Consider the following 24,675-nt stretch of genomic DNA (forward strand, 5'->3'; position numbering starts at 1 on the left):
GCTTCAATTACAGATGCTCACAATTACAGAGGAAAAGAACAGGGTTGGGAAGAACGTGCCAAGCACAAACACTGCCTGGATCACAGGGGGAGAAGGAGGGAGAGAGCAGGGAAGTCAAACGTTACCATCCCACCCAACCGCCGCCGGGTTATTTTGGGATCTCGGTAGTTTCGGCATTTAGATACTAACTGGATTTTAGTCGCTGTACTTGTTGGTTAGGACTAGATTTAAGCTTCGTCTTCGCATCTGAGATTTGAGACTTCTTTTTCTGGGAACTACTTGAAATTTCCCCTCTGGAGTCAGAGGTTGTAAAACGCATATTAGTGAAGTCATTCTGAAGACTATTAGCTCTTACGATTGAAATGCCATAGGCATGGATTTGTAGATCTGCTGTGTTTACATGAGACGATTTTGGTGTTTGTTTACCGTGGAGTGTCGTTTTCCCTAAACAGCCATTTACTGGGCCACATGACTTGAATAACTGGATTGCGTGGCTATTTGCTCGCAGATTACATCAAACTTAATTAAAAGCAAACAGCAAAGGACAGATCCGCTGCCTGCGCAAGTCAAAAAATAACACTCTGAACCACATCATAAGACACCCAGAATGCATTTGCTTGGCGTGACTCTATTCTGACCTCTGCCACGTGACCTCTGTGAAATATTTTACTTGCAGAATCAAAGAGTCGTAGAAGATCAAAGAGCAAATCTGATGCTTGAACACTTTTGACCTGGTTAGGAGCTCCCAGAAGAATGTTTTAATACTCAGATGATGCTTTTTTTATAGCTCAGGAGGCTTGTTGGAGATCTCCGTTACGCTTCATTGAGGTATCAGCTTTTGTCTCAGAAGCTCTTGAAAGACACATTTTTGCACAGCTCAGATCATTTGGCTTCAGGATCATATCGTTCATTGTTGAACTTTTGATCGTAGACTGGCACATCTGAGCACAGTTTGAGGCATTCTTAAGCTCTTTTGAAACTCACAGAGGTCTTTTTCGCAGTAGAAACAACTGAAGTCTCACTTTGCTCTCTATTTAATCTTGCTGCTGTTATTTTGATTCTCCTTCGGGAAAATTCCTTTATACTATATAATAAAATGTACAAAAAATAGCTGAAATAGCCTATATTTACATAAATATATTTCTGCCAATATATTTTGCATATATTTAAAATATATTTTGGCCAGAAAAAATGCCATATGGGTACACACACAAAAATAAAAATGATATTGCTATATGTAATGCGACATTAAAAAGAGGGACCTTTTAATTCTAGATTGCATTTGATTAGTTAAAAATTTGTATACGCTGGTAAGTGTGACATTAATCAATAGTTTTGATTCGTTTTCCCATAAGAGAAGTGCAGAAATGCATAAACATATTTAGTCAACTTTTGGGAGAACGCTAGCATATAGATGACTTTAAAACTAATAAACATTGACTCAAAACCACAAAAGTCCAAATTTGATTTCATAAAAACAGAACTGGGAAGTGAAATTAATCTTTTCAGGGTGGTATCTTCCTTTTTGGGTGATATATTAATTTTTGTTGACTGGAAGATCTGTATTTATTAGCCAAAGATGCAACCAATTTCTCATCTCGCAGCATCATGACCTTAATTGTTGTAATCCAGACATATCCGTCTGTTTTTACAGTCTACTCAACATCTGGGTTGCTAGAGAATCCTAGATGAAGGGCGGGATGATGCCATTCATTATGACAGGGATGATTGACAACAACACTGTAAAACATTTACGCGGTCCTTAAATTATGATAAGACATTCCGCTCTTTCTTAACAATACATTAAAATAAAACTCAATCATTGTGTGACTGAGTTATTCTAAGTCCATTCAAAACATATACGATTTCCATACGAGTCTCGCCGCTCCCCTACCGTCCGAATGGTACGCTCCATTTTAAAGCGATAGCTGCGACTCCACGCTTCTAAAGTAAAGCGCGACGCTTTCTTGAGGTACGGACTGGAGAATACCATGCCATCGACGCGTTGAGCGCATTTACGGCTTCATACGGGCGTTTTGCACAGGACAGTAAAGCGATATCTCCGAATTCGCCTGCGATACGCACAGAGAGGCTCTACAACACCCAACTGTGGATGTAACTGTTGCACTTTGAACACAGGTACGAGTGATACACAAACATTCGCGCGAGCGATTCATTCTGATGCATGGCTTTATTGTAGCGAAATCGTGAATGCATGATCCGGAGATGTAACGCGTGCTGCTTTTACCACAAAAAACAACGCGATCTCTTAGATGAGAGGATAGATGGTTAAACTGCTGTGTGGAAATGATCCTGATGGATGTGGTCAATAAAGCCAGCAGGAACAAAGGAGGCATTAAAAGCAGTGTTTAGCTAAAAGGAGGTAAAAAATCCGTGCATGTGTGTTGTGCATTAAGAAATGCATTAAAATGACTTGACTGTTTTTGCCAATACACAATGGATAATTATTCCATTCTTGCCTGTTGGTGGTTGTGCATGGATCTAACACATGCATATTGACATTTCAGATGGAAAGTTGCTTTGGATAAACCGTACAGACCACAATCAGGGGTCGTAGCTAAAGAAAAAAAAAGCAATGTTTTAGTTAATTAACACAGGCAGATTAAATAGATACTCGGAAAAAAAGGTGATATCATGCACTCAATCTGTTTGTCTGTCACATCTGTAACAGTCACATGACTAAAATATTGTTTTCCTCTAGGCAAATGACCCAAATGGTGTTCCTCCCATTAAAGCCTAAACTAAAATCAAATGTATTGCTTCATTTGCACATTGATTTCGTTTATTTCCTTGCATGGGTAATTGATGCGATGAGATCCCCGCGATAAGATGCAATTGATGCGTTTGTACCAAATCTGATCATTCAAATCCTTGGGTGCCAGTTTGATCCATGTCTGGGTGGAGAGGAGAGGGGCTGTGGCTGCCTGCAGTAGCCGGATCAGGGATGCTCTAACACGGGCTGAGATTAGTTCGAGCTCCGCTGCAGGATGTTCGGTGCTGTGGAGGAGGGAACCGAGCAAAACGCGTTTTACACATAACCGAAAACAATCTAATCTCCGATCTCTATATCGGAATATATGCTTTGGGGAAAGGATAGACGATCTGCATGGGTAAATTAAATTAAAATAAGAGCTTGATCTAAAGCTATATATTAAATAATACATAGGGTTTGTGTGGAATTTAAGTTGTAACATTAATATTATTTTAGAGATGGATATATGTATAATCAATCAATGTTTATGTATTTCCAGTAGTTTTGCATTTTCTTTTGTAAACTGATTTATTTTGGAGACTGAACAATAATAGAGATTCCATATAGATTCGATGTGTTTTGCTCGATTGGCTCCTATGTGAAATTCAATTTTCTTTAGGATAGATGAAACTGCAGTGTAGCGAACCTAAATGGATTGATTTAGGCTGGAAATACCTCCATAAATAAATTCAATCAGTGCATTAACCGACAAATTGGCCACTGATGTAAAAATAGAAAGTTGTTTGTAAGCGGGGAGACAACGGTCTGCTGTTATGGCTCTACTACAGTACATAGAACAGATAAGCATCGCAAGTTACCTGGCGTTTCTGGTCACGCACATGTGTAAATGAATTATAGGCCACATGTTTCACCCCCAGGACTGAAAAGAACGCCCACTGAATTCAAAGCAAGACTGCTCAATGTGTTTCAGCCGTAAGTACTAGTGTTTTTTTCTTGCTGCATTATTAGATGATGTTGCGTTGATGAGATCAGTGCTGGTTTATGAATAACCCGTCCTCGTCAATTGAAGCACAGTTCTGCTGACCTTGTGCTGGCTGTGATCATCTCTATATCAACACAGCCACTGTCGCCCTCTGCCCTCTTTCATCAGGGCACATGCTATTTAGTTGTCTGTTTGATTACCGCCGGCCGAGCACCTGAGGATAAATCTCAACTGTAAATTTGCGCTGTGATTCGCTCGCCTCAGAGCAAGGTTACTGTCCTGCGTACTCCGGCCTTGTGATGTCAACGAGCGGCTCTGTATATCCTTGAGTGCGGAATAAAACGGCAGCGTTGTGCTCTCGTCCTGTGAGTAAGCCATGAGTACAACTGCCATGTGGAGTCACGGCTGGTGCTAATCACTGAACAATAGCTACTGTCTGTTCTCAAACTTTCTCGCTCTCTCTCTCTCTCTCTCTCTGCCTGCTGCCTTCCCAATGCTTTAGGCTGGTGGATTTGTCTTGTTATATTGGATTAAGGTTTAATGTTTAGTTTGAAATACTAAAGACGGCGTAAACGTCCTGTGGTTTGATTAGTAGTGTGTTGGAGGTCTTATTAGCTTGTGGTGACCACAGTAACAACTAAATTATCATGGTGAGTTTAATATGAGGATTCAGATGTCACTGTGTGTGGTGTTGGTGTGACTTAAGTAGTAATTTACTTCTAAATATGAATAATTTATCACTGATTCAAATTATATTCCTATTTTTTTGTGTTGGGTGACTAGTCAGTGATTCAAATTTTGCTATTGTAAAAATGATCTAGTCAAAAGTCATGGAAACATGTTTTTCTATTACTTTAACTCATCAAATTTAAGCAATTTCAACTCCATTTTTTTAAGTTATATGAGATTCAGCAGTCAATATAATTGAAGTTGTCCAGCCAATTTGATTATACTTACAAATTTAAGCCAGCAACTGAAGTTAATTTTTTAAGTTCAATTAGATAGAATGTGCCTTGTCAGGCTAGATGTCATATTTAATATTTTGTGAATGAAAACTAGGCTGACACTTGTCGTTTAAATGAGTTTTATTGTTGTGTACCTGAATTTTGGCACTTCAGCTGACAAATATTAAAAAACTTCTTTAAATATTTAGGGACCATAATATCGTAGAAATTTACGGTTGGGCTGTTTTGACTTTGGTTAGTAACTCAGTAAATCTATTTTTAGTAGTGCTGTCAAACGATTAATCGCGATTAATCGCATCCAAAATAAAAGTTTTTGTTTACATAGTATATGTGTATGTACTGTGTATATTTATTATGTATATATAGATACACACACATACAGCATATATTTTGAAAATATTTGCATGTATATATTTAAGAAAAATATGTTACCTTTGTATATTAAATATATTTATATATAATATAATTTTTTTATGAATAAATATATACATGCAAATATTTTCAAAATATATGCTGTATGTGTGTGTATCTATATATACATAATAAATATACACAGTACACACACATATATTATGTAAACAAACCCTGTTATTTTGGATGCGATTAATCGCGATTAATCATTTGACAGCACTAATTTTTTGTTACTTTTGCACTTTTATCATATCATTAGTGCTACTGTAAAATGTTTTAGAGATTGTTGCAAAGATTATTGGAATAGTTTCTTTGTGATAATACTAGCAAATTCTGAGTGAAAATGATTTGTACACCAAATTTATTTCAGTGTGTGTTTGCTATGTTTTTTCACATAGACAATCATTTCAGGAGTGAAAGAGGGAATGTAAACAAAATTTTTGACCCTGGCCTCCAACAGGATGAGACTCGAAACTAAAACAAAAAAAAGAGGAAATAATCGGAGGACACGTGGAGGTTCCTCAGCCGCCTTCTGTGACCCTGAGAGCTCATAATGCTCAGGGTTGTGACCCTCGGAAGAGAAGTGCCACTATATATGTGAAGCTGAATTATTTTGGGGATTGAATGTATGGAGGTTTTGGCCCTTTGTTGACTCAATATTGTGGTCACTCGAGGACAGAGCCGCTTGTGGCCACGGCAGCGTCTTGCCAACAGATACAGCAGATGATATTTACCTCGAGCTCTGTCAGTTATATCAAATGACTTGGGTTTTATTTTACTTTGCTCTTTTTTCATTTGAAACAATATTTTTGTAGAGAAGAAGAGGCATGGGAAGAATGTTTGAACAGTTCACATTAGTAAGAAGCCATTTCCGACAGTGGTTTTGTTTTATATTTGGGTTGTCAATCAATTAAAACCCTAATTGAGCTAATTACACGATAAGCCAGTTAATTTGTCAAATAAAATCACAATTAATCACATATATCAATATTTGCTGAGAATACTCCTCTAAATGAAGATCATTCAAAGACATTGCTACTTTGGCAGATGAAAGCATTGAACAGACAAGGCAAAAGTGGATTTAGAAATCAATATATTGATTATTTCTATAGCATTGCACATACATCTATCAGAGTCCACAGTTGGATTTAGTAGATGTAGTCACTTCTATTCTGTTTTTAATTGGTCTGCATGTATCAGATTTTAGTGTCTTGCATCAAGAGTGCTGTTTGCCATAGTTGTTGTTAATATTTTAGCGTTATTTAAATATATAATTGAATATAAAATTATAATAATTTTAGAACATCTTATATAATTTCTTATTTGATTCTATATTTTATTATAAATATGTTGCTATATTACATAAAACTCTTAAATGTAATATTTATTTTATATAAATAAATGTGTATTTAATAATAACAGTTTATATAAGAATAACAATGATTTTTATTAAACTTAAATTACTTATTGTTTAATATACAGCTTTAGAGATCATACACTGTATACATTTGCATTTTCCAATGCGCATCCTATGTTTATGTAACTGGGTTGTGCTTGGGGTGTTCTTTTACATGGAAAATGGAGACGGAAGAATAACAGATTTATGTTTATGCATTTATGATTCAGCAAACACCCCTGATTACCACAGTCGTGATGATTGAAACGGATGAGGCAGCAGCATTATGAAGTTTATTTGAGGTGTTTATGCTTCTCTGGTGGCCTGATGAGTCTCAGTGTGGATTCATCCATGTGTGATATCATGTGTCCAATCCTGTGAAAAGAATAATTTAGATTTTTTTTCTTTCCATCGTCTTCGTTCTAATCAAGAGCTGTTGACCCTCATTACAGGAGTGAGAAGAGGATGCTGTTGTGAGTCCTTGATTAGATGGACTAGTGATCCATTTCTCTCTCTCGCGCTCTCTCTCTGTAATATTTTTTGGTAAATTTACCATTTTTTCCCCATACACAGATTTACCATGGTGAACATGTTTTCCACTATAGTGTCATGGTTAATTGTTGCTATTGTAAAAGCATAGTTTTTGAACAGTAAGATTTTTAATGGTTTTTTTTATTTTTAAGAAGTCTCTTCTGCTCACCAAGCCTGCATTTATTTAATCCAAAATACAGGCAAAGCAATAATATTTTGAAGTATTTTTACTATTTAAAATAACTGCTTTCTTTTTGAATATATTTTAAAATGTAGTTTATTCCTGTGATCAAAGCAAAATTTTCAGCATCATTACTTCAGTCTTCTTCAGTGTTATATGATCTTTCAGAAATGCTGATTTGCTGTTCCAGGAACATTTATTATTATCATTATCAATATTTAAAACAGTACATTTTTTCAGGATTCTTTGATGAATAGAAAAATCTAAAGATCAGCATTTATCTGAAATAAAAAGCTTTTGTAACATTATTCACTATACCATTCAAATGCTTGGAGTCAGTATGTTTTCTTTGGGAAAGAAATTGTAGAAATGAATACTTTTATTTAGCAAGGATGATAAAGACATTTATAATGTTACAAAGATTTCTATTTCAGATTAATGCTGTTCTTCTGAACTTTCTATTCATCAGAGACACCTGAAAAAATTCTACTCAACATAATAATAATAATAATAATAATAATAATAATAATAATAATAAATGTTTTTTGAGCAGCAAATCAGAATATTAGAACGATTTCTGAAGGATCATGTGTTAAATGAAGATGGCAATGTTAAATGAAAAATGTTCATTATTTTTATTTTTACCTTTTTTTATTTATTTATTTTTTGTTTTGCTTTTTTTTGTTTAAAAAAGGCTTTAGATCCTTGTATCGCTATATTTTCTATCCATTGGTAATTTTTTAAGTTGTTTTGACAGACTGTGATTTCCATGGTAAATATGTGTATGGGTTATTACCTGCATGTGTCATTTAAAATCATTTAGCGGATGTGTCAAAGCGCAGCAGACAGGCTTCAGAACTTGTTTTTTTTCGCTTTTTCCATGTGAAGGAAAATAATGAATAATTTCTGTGTTATTGATATTTCACGGCACTTGCTTCACCCCGACTGTAGCGTGTCAGGTGATCGTGTGATTCTCTCTCTTTCCTGAACCACTAACCACGAGCTCTCATACCGTATCATATTGTGTTCCTCTATGCCTGAGTTTTAACCATGCCGTTGGACCCGAGGGCTCAATCTGAAACCATCCATTATTTTTCCAGCAAGTGACCAAACTGATTGATGTGTTAATTCACCAGTGATGAAGAGGGGCAGCAGTGAGCTAAAATTAGTGTTGAAAACAAGGCTAATAGATGAGTCCATTTCACCTGAGTGCTTTAAAAAAACAACAACGCGCTGGCATGTGAAGCTGGTGGTTTTATGGGCTCAGCGCTGCTGGTCTCATCAGGTTTCCACCCGGCTTCTTGTTTACAGCTGAGGACGGGCAGAAAGGTCACAGGGGGGCGTTTGTCAGAAATATTGACGCGCTTGAAAAATTGCAGAACGCCCAAACCGTCTGTCACGTTCTTGAATAAATATTTGTTTTGGGTCGGTGCAGATTTGCCAACTCTGCCAGCGCTTAGACACTTTAGAGTGCTGATGGACGCTAATGCTTTCCTCAACTTTCATGTGTTTGCTTTATCTCTGCTCTGTTTTGATGGGAAATTTAGTGCGAATGATTTAATTTCGATATTATTTAGCATTTGGCCACCCGTCGTGTGTTTACCATTATGAAAACAGCCAGAAACACTGTAAAGACTGTCAAATCAGCCTAATTTGCTATTAACAAGTACAGTAATGCTTAGATCTGAGCAGATACCCCCTGATGCTTATGTGACTATCTCTCTCTGTCTGTCTTTTCTGGGTTAAAACGTTCTGCTTAGGCATTCAGCTTTTTCACTGGGACCAGCCGGCTTCTACTGTGCTAATGGAATTACTGTGATTGCTGTTCAATAGCTTCTCCTGCAAATCAGGGAATGTATTACAATACGTCATTATAATACAATGAGCAAGGATTTCGGATTTTGGGAACCTGAAGTCTGCAGTGATTTTTCCAGCATTGTTCGCAACGTTAAATTACAGGAATCTGTCAGAGGTGCGCTTTTTTACATTTTTTTTTTTTATATAAACCATGCAGGTTTCAGTTGAATTGTTGTAAATACATTGTTTTCATGTGCACTATTTATTTAAATAGGTCCTGAAAATGTGATTTGTATGCACTTTTTACTTTTTGCAATTTGTTTTTCGGTTTGAAGCCTGCCGATACATTGTTTGCATTTGCAATTTGCAATTTAAATTTGTGGTGAATGTGATTTAATACCTGTTTTTTCATGAACTGAACATGTCAAAGTATTGATACAAATATCTAAAGTAGCTTTACAGTATAGTGAGAATTGAATATTGTGATGTGTTATTGAATAAAAATGTTGTGGCAGTAGCTTGAGCACATGCTTTCCAGAGACAAATTGAAGCAAGGCTTCATAGTCCTACCATATGCAGAAAAACTGTAGTGCTTAGGTTGTGGTTGAAATGAAGCCTTATTCCGCCTTTGTGTGCTTAATGTGGCGCTTCCCGACCCTTCCGTTCCCTTCTCTTTGGAAAGGGAGAAAGACAGAAAGAAAGGGAGACAGACAACAGGAGCCACGCAGACCTCTTTCATTCCTGCTGTTCTGCCCAGTGGGGGGAAGCAGTGATTGAACAAACGACCGATGTGTTTGATCTGCAAACCGCTTGTGTTAAATTTTCCAAGAGTGAATGAAATGGTGCTATAACCTCTCGCTGCGTTTTTTGTGTTCTTTCTGTCTTCTCTCTGTGATCTTGCGTCTTGCTCAGGTTTAAAAATTGAAAAAGGTTCTTATTCAATACCTTTTTTTATTTTAAATAAAAGCAAATGATTCTCATGGCATTCGGTTAACAGCTCTGGGTGGTGTGTGTGAGATTCATAATTTCTGTAAAAGTGCACCATTTCATGTTGTGTATTTATATATTTAGATTTTTTTAAATATTAGACATATAATTTAATGCATTTATTAAGTAATTGTATACAATTTATTTCTTCTTTACCATTATTTTGGGTTTCCATAGTCAAGGAAAACCTGGTTATATCAGGACATTTTTAAATTCCATTTTCCAGGCCTAGAAAAGCCATAGAGTTTCTAAAATTAATAGTATAAGTTATATGTAGTTATGTTATTTTGCAGAAAATAGATTTTCAAGCCAGTCTGATTGTAACCACAAAATTTGTTTGTTTAATTCATGGGTTAAACATGTTCCCGGAATGATACTTTAGTGATTGAATTGATCTCACTTTGAATCAATTTTATATATTCTTATTTAGCAATCAGAATTATTTGGAAAGGTCATGGAAATGTATTTGTCACAAAGTGTGGGAACCCTGCATTATTGTTTTGAAATGTAAAATAATCGTCATTTGACATTTGTCTCTATTGACCATCCTTTTTTTCGCCAAATCGCAAAGAATTGTTAAAAATACAGAATCACTTGAATCGGAATCGTTAAATTCCTTACGATTCCCATCCCTATTCTTGCTGTCTGGTTAAGGGCTTCTTCCTAATTAACAAATGTGCTTGGGATTAGTGCTTGCAATGACCATAAAGGTTTATTAGCAATCCATTGAGTGAAAGGAGTGGGAGTGACAAGGCTTGGCACCAACAGAAGCCACTCAATCAATACATACCCCCAAAATCCCCTCACCCAGCTGTCACGCACTGGCTCACAGTCCACTCTGAGTCACTAATGCCTCCAAATGGAGAGCAGGCAGGGATGGATTGTGTCTCAGGCAGAAGTGCTGAAATTCTGATTGTTGGGTTTTAAAATCGGTTATTGTCAAAGTTCATTCTACAAGAACTCAAAGCTTCATTTCTGGTAAGAGTCTGCAAGAGCGCCTCTTGTGCATGTGTACAAGACAGATAAATACGTGCAACACTTAGCTATTGACATTTACGCACCAACAGTGCTGATTTGATGTTCAGAAACTTGGCCTCACTAATCACGGTGAGGTAGTACAAAGGAAGTTGGATGCGTTTTATGGCAGACAAGGTATACATTTGATCAAGTTTATCAAGTTGATGCATTCCCAGGGAATTGAATACAAGATCTTGGTGCTAATGACGCCAATTGTTTGAGCTTCAGGGATTCTCAGTAAAATGTGGGAAAATCTGCCAGACGTGTTCGTGGCTTTATATGGCTGTAGCCGTGTTGCATATCCTTCCAAAGAATCTCAATGATACAAACACGTAGTTTTGCTACTAAATGCATTATCATCATTGCATGATCAAAATTTGTGATGCTTATAGGTATTGCAGCTTTGGAAAGAGGTTGTTATTGAAGGATGAGGAGTAGTGGAAACTATATTGTACTATATTACAAACTGGCAAGAAACAGGCTGTTTAAATATAAGGGTCAGATTGTGGGTCAAAAAAACAAATTATGACTGTTTCTGTGCAAAAAGTATTGCCTTGGGGGAGAAAATGAAATTGTAAAGTATGATGACCCCTTTAATGCAATTAAACTTTTAAAGATAAGACATTGCTTTGCCTGCATAATCCATTTTCAAACGAACTAATTTTTTTTTCTTGTTTCTCTCTTTTTCATTGTAGACATGAACCACTGAGACAGCAAAAGAAGAAAAAGCCTGGAATACGCTTGAGGGAAGAGCTTCGTCTCATTCCCCCCTCCACATTAGAAGGTTTGGAATCATGAGGTCCTTGTGGCTGCTGGTATTTTCCGTCTCTGTTTTGACCGGGACCAACATGGCGTTTCCCATGACTCCTACTGATGCCCCTGAAGTCTCTGGGAGCTTCAGGGTTAAAGACACGAGCCTCACGCACCTCACCGTGCACCACAAGACTGGCGAGGTGTTCATCGGCGCGATAAACCGAGTCTACAGGCTCTCCGCCAATCTGACCGAAATGCGCTCGCACCAGACGGGTCCCGTGGAGGACAACGCCAAGTGCTACCCGCCCCCCAGCGTACGACCATGCACGCAGAAACTGGAATCCACTGACAACGTCAACAAATTGCTGCTGGTTGATTATGCTGGCAACCGTCTGGTGGCTTGTGGAAGCATCTGGCAGGGCGTGTGCCAGTTCCTGCGGCTGGAAGATCTCTTCAAGCTTGGTGAACCACATCACCGTAAAGAACACTACCTCTCGGGAGCCAAAGAGCCAGATGGGATGGCTGGAGTTGTGGTGGGCGATGACGACGGAGACTTGAAGAAGAAAAAGAAAGGTGACAGCCGCCTCTTCATTGGCGCCGCCATCGATGGCAAATCTGAGTATTTCCCAACCCTATCCAGCCGTAAACTGGTGGCAGATGAGGAGAAAATGGAAATGTTCAGCTTGGTTTACCAAGATGAGTTTGTGTCCTCTCAAATCAAGATACCTTCAGACACCCTGTCTCAATATCCCGCATTCGACATCTACTACGTTTACGGGTTCTCCAGCCGCACTTACATCTATTTCCTCACTTTGCAACTGGATACCCAGCTCACCCAGGTTGATGCGACGGGCGAGAAGTTCTTTACCTCAAAAATCATCCGGATGTGCTCCAATGACACTGAGTTCTACTCCTACGTCGAGTTCCCACTTGGGTGCACCAAGGATGGCGTGGAATACCGACTTGTCCAAGCCGCCTACAAGCACCGTCCTGGGAAGATTCTGGCCCAGGCTCTCGGCCTTTCTGAGGACGAAGATGTCTTGTTTGTGATCTTCTCCCAGGGTCAGAAGAACAGGGCTAACCCACCGAGAGAAACAGTGCTGTGCTTCTTCACGCTGCACCAGATCAACTTGGCCATGAGAGAGAGGATCAAGTCGTGTTACCGCGGGGAAGGAAAGCTGTCTCTGCCATGGTTGCTCAACAAGGAACTGCCTTGTATTAATACGGTGAGTCTTTGAATAAATTTTCGCTCTTTATCTGTTTTATTTCAAGTATTTGTGATCACAGTTTTGCCAAGTAGGGTGCGTTCGTTAATCTAATCAAATTTTAGGGGTAGGTTCAGGGTTACGCTTGGGGTTGGTGTTAACAACAGCAACGTTCTTATTCTTACCAACTTATAATTACCTTTTGGTTTTTGGGATTAAGTTTAGGGGTATGTAGGACTTTGTTTGCCTGACAGGAATGTTGTTTCAAGCATCAAGAAATTCCTGAATTCTAGGTTCTTGGATCAACATTGTTTTATCAGCCTTCTTATGGAACGCTCAATCTTTTCAGTCATTGGGCAAGACCCAATGCACAATTCATCAACGCCACCAATGCTCAATATACAGTGGGTAAAATAAGTATTGAACACATCAGCATTTTTCTCAGTAAATATATTTCTAAAGGTGCTGTTGACTTGAAATTTTCACCAGATATCGGTAACAACCCAAGTAATCCATACATACAAATAAAACGAAACAAATAATTTCAGAAATTAAGTTATGTGTAATAAAATGGAGTGACACAGGGGAAAAAGTATTGAACACATAAGAAAGGGAGGTGCAAAAAGGCATGGAAAGCCAAGACACCAGCTGAAATCTATCAGTAATTAGAAAGTCAGTGGAAATGAATATTAGCTGGTTCAGTCCCAACACCTACAGTACCAGGATGATGAAGATGAAACAAGGGTGGACATTTCAGCAAGACAATGATCCCAAACACAGCCAAGGAAACTATTGGTTTCAGAAAAAGAATATAAAGCTGCTAGAATGGCCCAGCCAATCACCTGACATGAATCCAATAGAAAATAAGAAGTAAAGATCAGAGTTCAACATTCGCTATCGCGTTCCGGGGTGGGGGGGATCCTCGGTCCATTCGCCACATTGCACCCCTCTAAGGACGGCCCTGCCTTTAGAAATATATTTACTGAGAAAAATGGTGACGTGTTCAATAGGCCTACTTATTTTACCCGCTGTATGTATGTTTTTAATAAATTTATTTGTGTCCACTTATATTGGATATTAATTGGTTTCAGCCTATTTTTTCCCCTTATATCAGGGGTGTCCAAACTGGTTTTAGCTTCAGCTTGTGTTTAGCTCCAGCTTGAATCAACACACCTGCCTGGAAGATTCTAGTACGCCTAGTAAGAGCTTGATTAGCTGCTTCAGGTGTGTTTAATTGGGGTTGGAGCTAAACTCTGCAGGACAGTGGCCCTCCAGGACCCAGTATGGGCAACCCTGCCTTATATCTAGCACTAATTTAAAGAAATAGCAATAGATTATGACAGATATTTAACCATTTGAATGCACCATTTCTTGACATGCACTTCCCTTTTAAGAATGTATGTCAGTGTCTAATTTAAACAGCATGCTTTTCTTTTTATAGTCCCCCCACATAGTATAGATTCACAGTAGTGGCCATATATCAGCCATGTTAAAATAATATTTGGCTTATTGATATTGCCAGAATTGTAACATTAGTGCATCTCTACACCCTAACTATGAGCTTAAACGCATCCAAGTCCTAAAATAAGAGGGAAATTATATTTTTGGTAACACTTTAGTATAGGGACCAATTCTCACTGTTAACTGTTTGCTTATTAGCATGCATATTACTAGCATATTGACTGTTTATTAGTACTTATAAAGCACATATTCTGCATGACCATATTCTACATCCCTAATTCTACACCCCAATACCTAAACTAAAACTTAACAACTACCTTATTAACTATTAATAAGCAGTAATTAGAAATTTACTGAGGCAAAAGTTGTAGTTAAAGGGGTCCTATTATGCGTTTTCACTTTTTCAACGTTAGTTAGTCTGTAATGTTGCTGTTTGAGCATAAAAAAAATCTGCAAAGTTACAAAGCTCAAAGTCCAGTTCAAAAGGAGATATTTTATTTAATAGAAATCACTTTTCAAAAACTACAAGGAACGACTCGTTTGGACTACAACGCATATTTTCTGGATTTGTGATATCACAAATATCGACGAATGGGATGAGACCTGGTTGAGCTGCACTAGAGAAGGCAACGAGTGTTATCACTATGTCGGAGACGCGCTAGTTTCCCCAAGGCAGACAAATTTAGAGTGGTTACAATCATCCGGGCTTAAATCGCGCTCAAATTGATTTGATTTTGATGCAATATTTATACTGAAGCTTGCAGGCGGCTATGGTAAGGGGCATGACATTTCCCGACCAGGCGCCGAGTGCTGCCAATCACAACACACACTGGCCCAGCTAACCAATCACAGCACACACTGGCCCAGCTAACCAATCACAGCACACACTGGCCCAGCTAACCAATCACAGCACACACTGGCCCAGCTAACCAATCACAGCACACACTGGCCCAGCTAACCAATCACAGCACACACTGGCCCAGCTAACCCTGGGGAGAAAGGTATTGTAATAATGTAAATTATGTGAAAAATGCACCAAGCATGAGAGCATGTGCTAGTACACCCCCAAAACAAAATCAAGACTTTGTAAAAGAGCATAATAGGACCCCTTTAAAATAAAGTGTGACCATATATTTTTTTATGTCCTAACCTTATCTTATTGACTGATTGCAATGTTATTCCAATGTTGATGTCCTCCTTGTTTAAATCATGTTGTTAAAGCATGTATGTCACAGCAGGTACCCCAGGGTTTCCGTGCTCACATAATAATAGACCTTTGGTCTGTTGTCTGTTTTTTTTCTATCATTGTTGCGCCTGAAAAACTAATTTGTGGATGCTATACATGATTCCCATTGACCTAATTGTGACATGTTGCAGACTTTTCAGGAATGCTTGTGTAGGGGAAACTGTCTAACATGATTACACATCTTAATCTGATGTAATGTATCTTTGATGAAAAATCTATTCAAACCAGACAGGGTGGGAAGCAATAGCTTATTATGTGAGAGATGAAGAAGGTGATGGCTAGACATCAAAATCAATACGCCTCTGACATTTTAAACCAGTCAAGTGTACCACGCGAGGTCTGCCTCTGGAAACCCTTGAAGCTTTATTTATGAATCTTTAATATTTGTCTCCTGTAATTCAGTGACAAATCACACTTATGATTTGATGTTATTTATCTGCCTCGAAGCTAGCCGTAGGCTTGTTCTGCAATTCGCAAATCCTTTAAATAGTGTGTTTACATCAACTCTGTCCAAAGTTTAGGTATTATTAATTTCTTTGGGGTTAAACATCCTGTAATTTTGAAGCTAATTAGCCAATAGTAGAGATGGCGCCAAAAAGTACCATGGTACAAATCCAGTATTCTTGCATGTAAGCAAAATCGCCAATTAGGGATGCATCAAGAAATGCAATTTTGATTGATTATGGAATTTGTAGACAATTATTAATATTCAGTGTATTACAAAGGTCAATGCAGATTCCATGCACACTCTTACAAGAAATGCTGAGCATGCATGACCGAGGAAAAAAGGGCATTTAAGAAAGTTTACACTGTCAAATTTGGGGTTTTGTGCCATTATTCATGTTCATGTGTGCTTATTTCAGCAAAGCAAGTTAATGGTTGATATTTTCCTGCTAAATTATGATAATATGTAATTCTTATGCTCTGGAATATTCAAAGAAATGATTTCAAATCAACTGGAAAAGACTTGCACTTAATTCATAAGCCATTTATAAGTAGCTAGTTGTTAAGACGTTTGTTTTCTGCATAAACGTGACCGATTTAATGTGTATTAGTTTAGTAATTGTTTATAGTATGCAGTTGTATCATGCATATTCAGCAACAGTTTCTATTTCTAGGTATTGAAGCCACAATTTTGGTTTTGAACCAACCCTAGTGTACATATTGAATCATTTTGCTGCATGTCGTTTGATATGTTAGTTGTCTGGTAGTTATTTAGTGACTGTGCTTGTAAACTTAAACTCTCCTCGCGCTACAGTAGCAATGTTTTCCCCCTCGAAAAAATAACAGAAAGCATTAGCAAACCGGCTGAGTTTGTTTTTCCTTCTTGCCTGGAGGACAACCAGACGAGAGGACAATTTGCATCCGCGGCTGTAATTGCGCCGGGACCAATAGCACAACACCTCGCGGCCCGGCTAGAGCAGATGGGGCGAAGATGGCGAGTGCCGATGACCTCGTTCCTTTGGGGGGTGGGGGTGGGAGGAGTGGCTGTGGTTGTTTTTATGAGCAACAACAGGGTTCCCCATGACTGATGCAAATCTGCTCCTGATTCCAGCGCCGCGGCTGCCGGGGTATTATTAGCTCTTTCTCATGCGCGGCAATGGCCCTCTGCCTTATAATGAGAGCGTGCGTGTCTGCCGCGAGCTCATGCTTCATTTAATACATTTACCCTTCATGTGCATGCACAAAAACAAGCCGTTCCTCCGGCCAACATCACCCTCTCAATCATCATTCAACGGCATGCTCTCAAGACGCCCATCGCCTCGAAGAATTTGGGCAGAAAGTGCCAAAAAATTCAGCTGTTGCTGTTGCTGTTGCACCTTCATGTTCGTCATTACCGCCGTGAAACGTCTTGCTGTTGGTGCTGATGTCATTCATCCGCAGGCGCATCCGCGGCTGTAATTGCGCCGGGACCAATAGCACAACACCTCGCGGCCCGGCTAGAGCAGATGGGGCGAAGATGGCGTGTGCCGATGACCTCGTTCCTTTGGGGGGTGGGGGTGGGAGGAGTGGCTGTGGTTGTTTTTATGAGCAACAACAGGGTTCCCCATGACTGATGCAAATCTGCTCCTGATTCCAGCGCCGCGGCTGCCGGGGTATTATTAGCTCTTTCTCATGCGCGGCAATGGCCCTCTGCCTTATAATGAGAGCGTGCGTGTCTGCCGCGAGCTCATGCTTCATTTAATACATTTACCCTTCATGTGCATGCACAAAAACAAGCCGTTCCTCCGGCCAACATCACCCTCTCAATCATCATTCAACGGCATGCTCTCAAGACGCCCATCGCCTCGAAGAATTTGGGCAGAAAGTGCCAAAAAATTCAGCTGTTGCTGTTGCTGTTGCACCTTCATGTTCGTCATTACCGCCGTGAAACGTCTTGCTGTTGGAGCTGATGTCATTCATCCGCAGGCTAAGCTGACCTCTCGTTGCACTTTACTGAGGTTTTTTTATGTGGCGTTGGATGCCGAGGTCCAGAGTGTTTTCCGTCGAGCGCTGAGAACCTGGTAATGAGTCAATAGTTCACCTCGGGGGTGAACCGGGGGACTAGGTTTGGTGCTCGATGACATCATCACTTGACCGATTGATGTGTTGCAGATGTTAGATAACGCAATTGATTTTTGAATAACTCTTCTGACTCTGATTTCCTTGAGGAGAAACGACATACAGCGATTTTCTTGTAGTTTATCCTCCTTTGTGTCAGTGGACAGCCATTAAAACCGGCTGAAATAATGCTTTTCAGAGACGCTCGGAGGGTAAATGGTGCCTCTTTCAGGAGAGAGCGCATCTGAAGTGATAAAGCACTGACAGTGAGGTAGATTGCAGGATGATGTCATGTCTCACCGGTCGGTGCGCGCCGGCCCCCGGTCTGATCCCCATGGGGTCACTTTCGCAGTCTCTGTTTGGGTGGCTCTTCTCTGTCTGATCTATTAGCTGGCACTTCCTGTCTGAGATGCTGTGATTTGACGACAGCTGGAGAAAGCTGTTGTTGGGTCTCCAGGCTATTTGTTTGCTTGTGTGGATGTATTTTTATTTTTGTGATATGCAAATGCATTTAAGTGTTTAACCTGAAATCTGGCCCACAAATTAATTTTTACTTTCTGCATTCTGATTTAATGTCCCAAAGATCTACTAAAGATGACTAAACAATGGCATAATACGAACTACTCAGCATTTGTTGTTAAGGGTCCTTAAACCGCCAAGAAGTAATTATTTTATATTAACGAGACAGGCGGACTTTTTATTTTATTTCATTTCATTCATTAACTTTATTTGCTAACCGCATCATGTAGTCGTTTTTACTGAATTTTAAATATTTTGTATTCATTTTTTTGCAATTAATTTAAAAATTGTTTTGTTTCGTGTTTTTTCAAAGCCACGTGGACTTTTTAATTTAATTTAATTTTAATTTAATTTAATTTAATTTAATTTAATTTAATTTAATTTAATTTAATTTTAATTTAATTTAATTTAATTTAATTATTTTTTAAATTATTCTAACAAAATTTTAGTTGTTTTAACTGAATCTTTAATATGTTGTAGGCCTATGTATTTTGTATTAATTATATGCCTTTTTTTTGTTTACTTATTTGTTTTGGTTTTATTTTTTATTTTTTGTTTTAAATCACTGCAACAGATTCACTAACACTATCATGATATAGTTTTTTTTAATGAATCTGAAATATTATGTATTGTATTCATTTAAATTTATCATTCAATTTAAAAAAAAGTATGTATTAGTTGAATTACTTATTGTTTTATTTATTTATTTTTATTTTATTTTAATCCCATTTTCAATGTAGCCTTTCGGACCTGTTTTTACACGACTTACGTCAGGCCTAAAACATGAACAAAAACAATCTGATGAATATGAACTAATTACGCTTCATTGTTTCTCGTTTCGTCCCGTAGCCCAAGCAGATTGGCGATGATTTCTGTGGTCTGGTTCTGAACCAGCCTCTCGGAGGACTGAGGGTCATTGAGGGCACTCCTCTGTTTGACGACCGCACTGACGGTATGGCATCCGTGGCCGCGTACACTTACGGAGGTCATTCGGTGGTGTTCGTGGGGACTCGCAGTGGCCACCTCAAGAAGGTAAGAACTAACCATTCTGTGTCTTCCACCGCTGACTGTTACAAAGATATTGGGTTTTTGGTTTCTCCTTGACATTGCTTGATTGGGGAGTGATATGTAGAAGATGTAGATACAGTATGTAGAAGATGTGGATAAGTGAGTTTGGTAATGGTTGAAGTGCATTGATGGACTAATCCGTTATCATTTTCTTCCAATCCATCTTTGATTCTGTACTTCGTCAGGTCAAAGTCAACAGCATGTGCTACAGTGTTACGTTTTCACAATTTTTAACTCGATTTAGAGAAAGGTGGAATACATTTATTTTATGTGTATGTTTTATGTGTACATTACTGTTCAAAAGATTGTGGTTGGTACATTTTTTTGTTTTTAATGTCTCTTATGCTCACCAAGGCTGCATTTGTTTGATTGGCAATACAGTAAAAACAGTAATCTTGTGAAATATTATTACAATTTAAAAGAACAATTTTCTATTTGAATATATTTTGGGCCGGTTTCACAGACAGGGCTTAGGTTAAACCAGGATTAGGCCATAGTTCAATTAGGACATTTAAGTAGTTTTTAGAAATATGCCTTCGATATAAACATTGATACAGACAAAACAATGAATCTGACATATTTTAAGATCAGTCAGTGCAAGTTTCTTTCAGTTAAAACAGCCCAGACACGCATTTTAGTGTGGGACTAGGATTAAGCCTTGTCTATGAAACCGGAGGTTTATGTAATGTAATTTATTCCTGCGATGCAAAGCTAAATTTTCAGCATCATTACTCCAGTCTTCAGTGTCACATGATCCTTCAGAAATCATTCTAATATGATTTGCTGCTCAAGAAACATTTAACACACTAGCACACACACAAAAATATATGAAATAGGTTTAATAAATAGATTTGGTATTTTGCTTTATAGTTTTGATCTAACAAGTTTCTTTCAGTTAAAACAGCCCAGACACGCATTTTAGTCTGGGACTAGGATTAAGCCTTGTCTATGAAACCGGAGGTTTATGTAATGTAATTTATTCCTGCGATGCAAAGCTAAATTTTCATCATCATTACTCCAGTCTTCAGTGTCACATGATCCTTCAGAAATCATTCTAATATGATTTGCTGCTCAAGAAACATTTAACACACTAGCACACACACAAAAATATATGAAATAGGTTTAATAAATAGATTTGGTATTTTGCTTTATAGTTTTGATCTAATTAGCATGCTGAGAGTGAGTGAGTTTGTTTGTACAGCCCTACGCATTCAGACTGACGTCTTTGACTCCCGTGTCGTCTCTCACAGTTTTTTTTTTAGCGTCCCGCCATGCGCGTTATGTTTTTTAGTCAGCGTGTTAAGTTAAAAATACATTTTTAACACTCATCTCTAGACCCCTGCGTTCTGTTACAGTCTGTTGCGCTCCTCGGGGCTGTTTTTGAACCCAGTGTTTCTGATGGGGGTCAGATGAACCTGAAGTGAGCCTAAATATGACCCTGGAGCACAAAACCAGTCTTAAGTTGCGTGGAGATATTTGTAGCAATAGCCAAAAATACATTGTATGGGTCAAAATTATAGATTTTTCTTTTATGCCAAAAATCATTAGGATATTAGGATGTTCCATGAAGATATTTTGTAAATTTCCTACCGTAAATATATCAAAACGTAATTTTTGATTAGTAATATGCATTGCTAAGAACTTCATTTGGACAACTTTAAAGGCTATTTTCTCAATATTTTTATTTTTGTTTTGCACCCTCAGATTCCAGATTTTCAAATAGCTGTATCTCAGCCAAATATTGTCCTATCCTAACAAACCATACATCAATGGAAAGCTTATTTATACAAATCGACACTAGTAATTGACAATTAAGACTGGTTTTGTGGTCCAGGGTCACAAATGTATTATCTTGAATTAGCCGTTCATCTGGATCTCAGAAGAATGGCGATTTGCACATAGACTGCAACTTAAAAGCACCTTTCCCCTTCATTCCAACACGTACGCAAACCACCAACAAAGCCATAATAAAAGCACCACCTTGTGACTCAGTCATCCAGACCGGAGCAGGCGACAGCTGGGGATGTTTAAAGAATAATATGCCCACTGGTGAGTTTATGATGGTTCTCCACAGAAGTTACTACATTTTCCTCTCAAACAACAGCTTGACTCGTTCATAGCTAACAATTCGGCCCACTGAATCTCGAGGGAGCCAAAGCGAGAGGGTGGAGTCATTTTTTTGGCCGGTCGTAAATAGTTCAAGCTGTGTATGAAAAGAGAGAGAGAGCGAAACCCAGTCGGCATTAAAGTTTAACATTACTCAGCAGCCACCCGGCCTGATACGTGCCCTATATTAGGTCATCGTGAGGAACTTTTATTCGCGACGGCTTTAAGTTACAGTTCATTGAGAGAATTAACGGAATTAGATTAGATGGGAGGCCGATGAAATCACTCTGAGAAGCTGACTTGGCTCTTTCTCAGCAGACATCATAATTAAAATGAGGTAGATGGGGAGGAAAATATGCTACGGTTTTGTGTGCGTTCGCCGTCCCAGCGCCCAGCTGAAGAATATAAATGCGATTGCATCCATTCTCCTATCGGAATGAGGGAGCAGGGGTCAGTCCTGTGGGAGCCGTCCTGTTTGGGATTATTTACGGGAGTTTGTGTCTAAACATGTCCTGATATATACCTCTGGATCGCTGCAGATCAGACTGTTTGGAAACAGGGATACATCCGGAGATTGAATTCGAGTTTTTGGCTGATAGTCGTGTGATTGTCCGTGGTTAATAAACAATACGCCGCTTGTGGTCGAGCTGATAATAAGCAGCTCTGTTTGTTGATGGAGATTATATGATGTTACAGAAACGCTCCCTCATCCATATGGCCTTCATATTGACCGCAAATCACAATAAACAGAGATGTGGGGAAATCGTAATGTTTGTATTTTCTCGCAAACATTCTGTCAGGATGAAGTGGTAAATGGTTTGTGTACGAATCTGGTCGGTGTTAGGCAGAGACTCGCTTAGAGGCTGGTAGTTATGATTTCATATATGTGCTTTGTTCCTGCATAAACAGGAGATGTGGAGGAAGTGTGGATGGCTTTAGCGCATATTCCAAGGAAAACTGAATTTTCCAGTCTAGAATTAGCTTTGTGTTTTTAATCCAACAATGAATCATAAGGATTAACCAGTTAAATGTTTAACCCTGACCAAAAAGAGTTGAAATGTAGAGCAAAACTTGATATATTAGCCAAAACTGGCATAAAAAAAAAAAAAGTACTTCTGTTTATTAGTAATATATAAAAATATTATTTATATTATATATATATTCTGGATTTTAGAGTAGTAACTTTAGTGTTTTTTTTCTTCTTGTGTGTGAAAACTATTAGCTAGTGCACTACCTTTCAAAAGTTTGGGGTTGGTAAGATTTCATAACTCTCTTATGCTCACCAAGGCTGCATTTCACAGTAATATTGTGAAATATTATTACAATTTAAAACAACTTTTATCTATTTTTAAAATGTAATTTTATTCCTGTGATGCAAAGCTGAATTTTTTTAGCATCATTAATCCAGTCTACAGTGTCACATGATCTTTCAGAAATCGGAAATCAATTTTATTTTCTAGTATTAAATATTAATTTCTGATTATTATCAATGTTAATGTGGTTATTTTTATGGAAAGCATGATGCATTCATTTCAGGATTTTTTGATGAATAAAAAATTCAAAATAGCCCTTATTTGAAATCCATTTCAAACATGTTTTTCTAGTTTTCTCATAAGCTGTGTGCAAAAAAAAAAAAAAAAAAAAAAAACGTGCTACCAGTGATTCACAAGCAAATGACTTTTATGTACAGGTTCTTTTTCGCAATCATTGAAGAAATTCGTAAGGATGTGTATATTGCAATATTTTTTGTTTATGAGCTTAATTACAAATATTTATTGTATTTCAATTAATTTTTGCTTTTCCACTTTTAGCAAACATACTAGTTACTAAAACAGCTTTGCGTTTGAACATGCTAGCTTGGCACAAGAAAGAAAAGTTGTTGTTTTTTTCCTGACATTTCTAGTCTTTCATTGGCATATGAATAGATGATTACATATAACTCATTTAGCCACAGAGAGCATCATTTATCTCTCTGTAAACGGTCTGCGAAAGGCCTGTTGTGGTGATTGTGTACAGTGGTTTTGAGAGTGTTGGTCTACCTGCTATAATGTGGTGTAGAGAATACGGGAGAAGGCTGGGTAATTGCTCCATATCTCCCCTCGCAATGGCTTGTTTGTTTTGGCAGGAGAAAAGAGACAGCAAGCCGCTTTTCTCAAGCTGCACGGAAATCACCCATGAGTCTTTAGTGCTTCCTGTCCCTAGTTGGCTGCAAGTTGACTCCTGGAGTCAAAATACTGGAGAGTTTTGTTACAATCTAGTTTCTCTGAATCATCCCGCCTATATAGGTACAGTCTTTTTTAGCATAGCTTTAGTTGGCTGTTACATTTGCTAATGCTTAGTAATGCTAAACTTTGTCTCTTAAGGGGCTCCATGCTGTTTGTGCTACAGACATGAATGATACCTCAAATTGTGTGTGCTATCAGTTATAGCTTTTGAGTCATTGGCCAGTAATGTTAAATTAACATTTCCAAAAAGGGACAATATTTGCCTTTAGGAAATGATTTTCATGGTATTTATTTATTTCCATATAAAATACATAACATTTACCAGTAATATTTAAGAATTAAAAAAAAAGATCCTTTTTTATGTCAGATACTTCTTTGCAACATTTATAAATTAAGGGGTAGGCCTCTATGATTTCATTTATTAAGGGAAAAAAACGGTCCAAACCTACCTGGCCCTACGTGAAAAATGAATTGTCCCCTCCTGTTAAATCATGAAAGAACTGTGATTAACCACATTATTTTAGAAAGCTGAGTTAAATTTCACTAGCCA

The 24,675-nt window shown here is 38.1% G+C and overlaps 1 protein-coding gene across 1 annotated transcript in view; it reads left to right on the forward strand.

The window, feature by feature from the left end:
• The first annotated feature begins 1,936 nt into the window (after positions 1–1,936).
• The window catches only part of plxna3 (plexin A3), a 203,634-nt gene continuing 180,895 nt past the window's right edge, over positions 1,937–24,675 (forward strand). The window contains exons 1-3 of the mRNA XM_016440111.1: positions 1,937–2,139; positions 11,697–12,980; positions 19,576–19,758. Coding sequence (XP_016295597.1) covers positions 11,796–12,980; positions 19,576–19,758 — 1,368 coding nt within the window. The 5' untranslated portion in view covers positions 1,937–2,139; positions 11,697–11,795. The remainder of the gene's footprint in view (positions 2,140–11,696; positions 12,981–19,575; positions 19,759–24,675) is intronic.

Source organism: Sinocyclocheilus anshuiensis, unplaced genomic scaffold (genome assembly GCF_001515605.1).
Source record: "Sinocyclocheilus anshuiensis isolate Anshui unplaced genomic scaffold, SAMN03320099.WGS_v1.1 scaffold71, whole genome shotgun sequence".
Classification (NCBI taxonomy): domain Eukaryota; kingdom Metazoa; phylum Chordata; class Actinopteri; order Cypriniformes; family Cyprinidae; genus Sinocyclocheilus; species Sinocyclocheilus anshuiensis.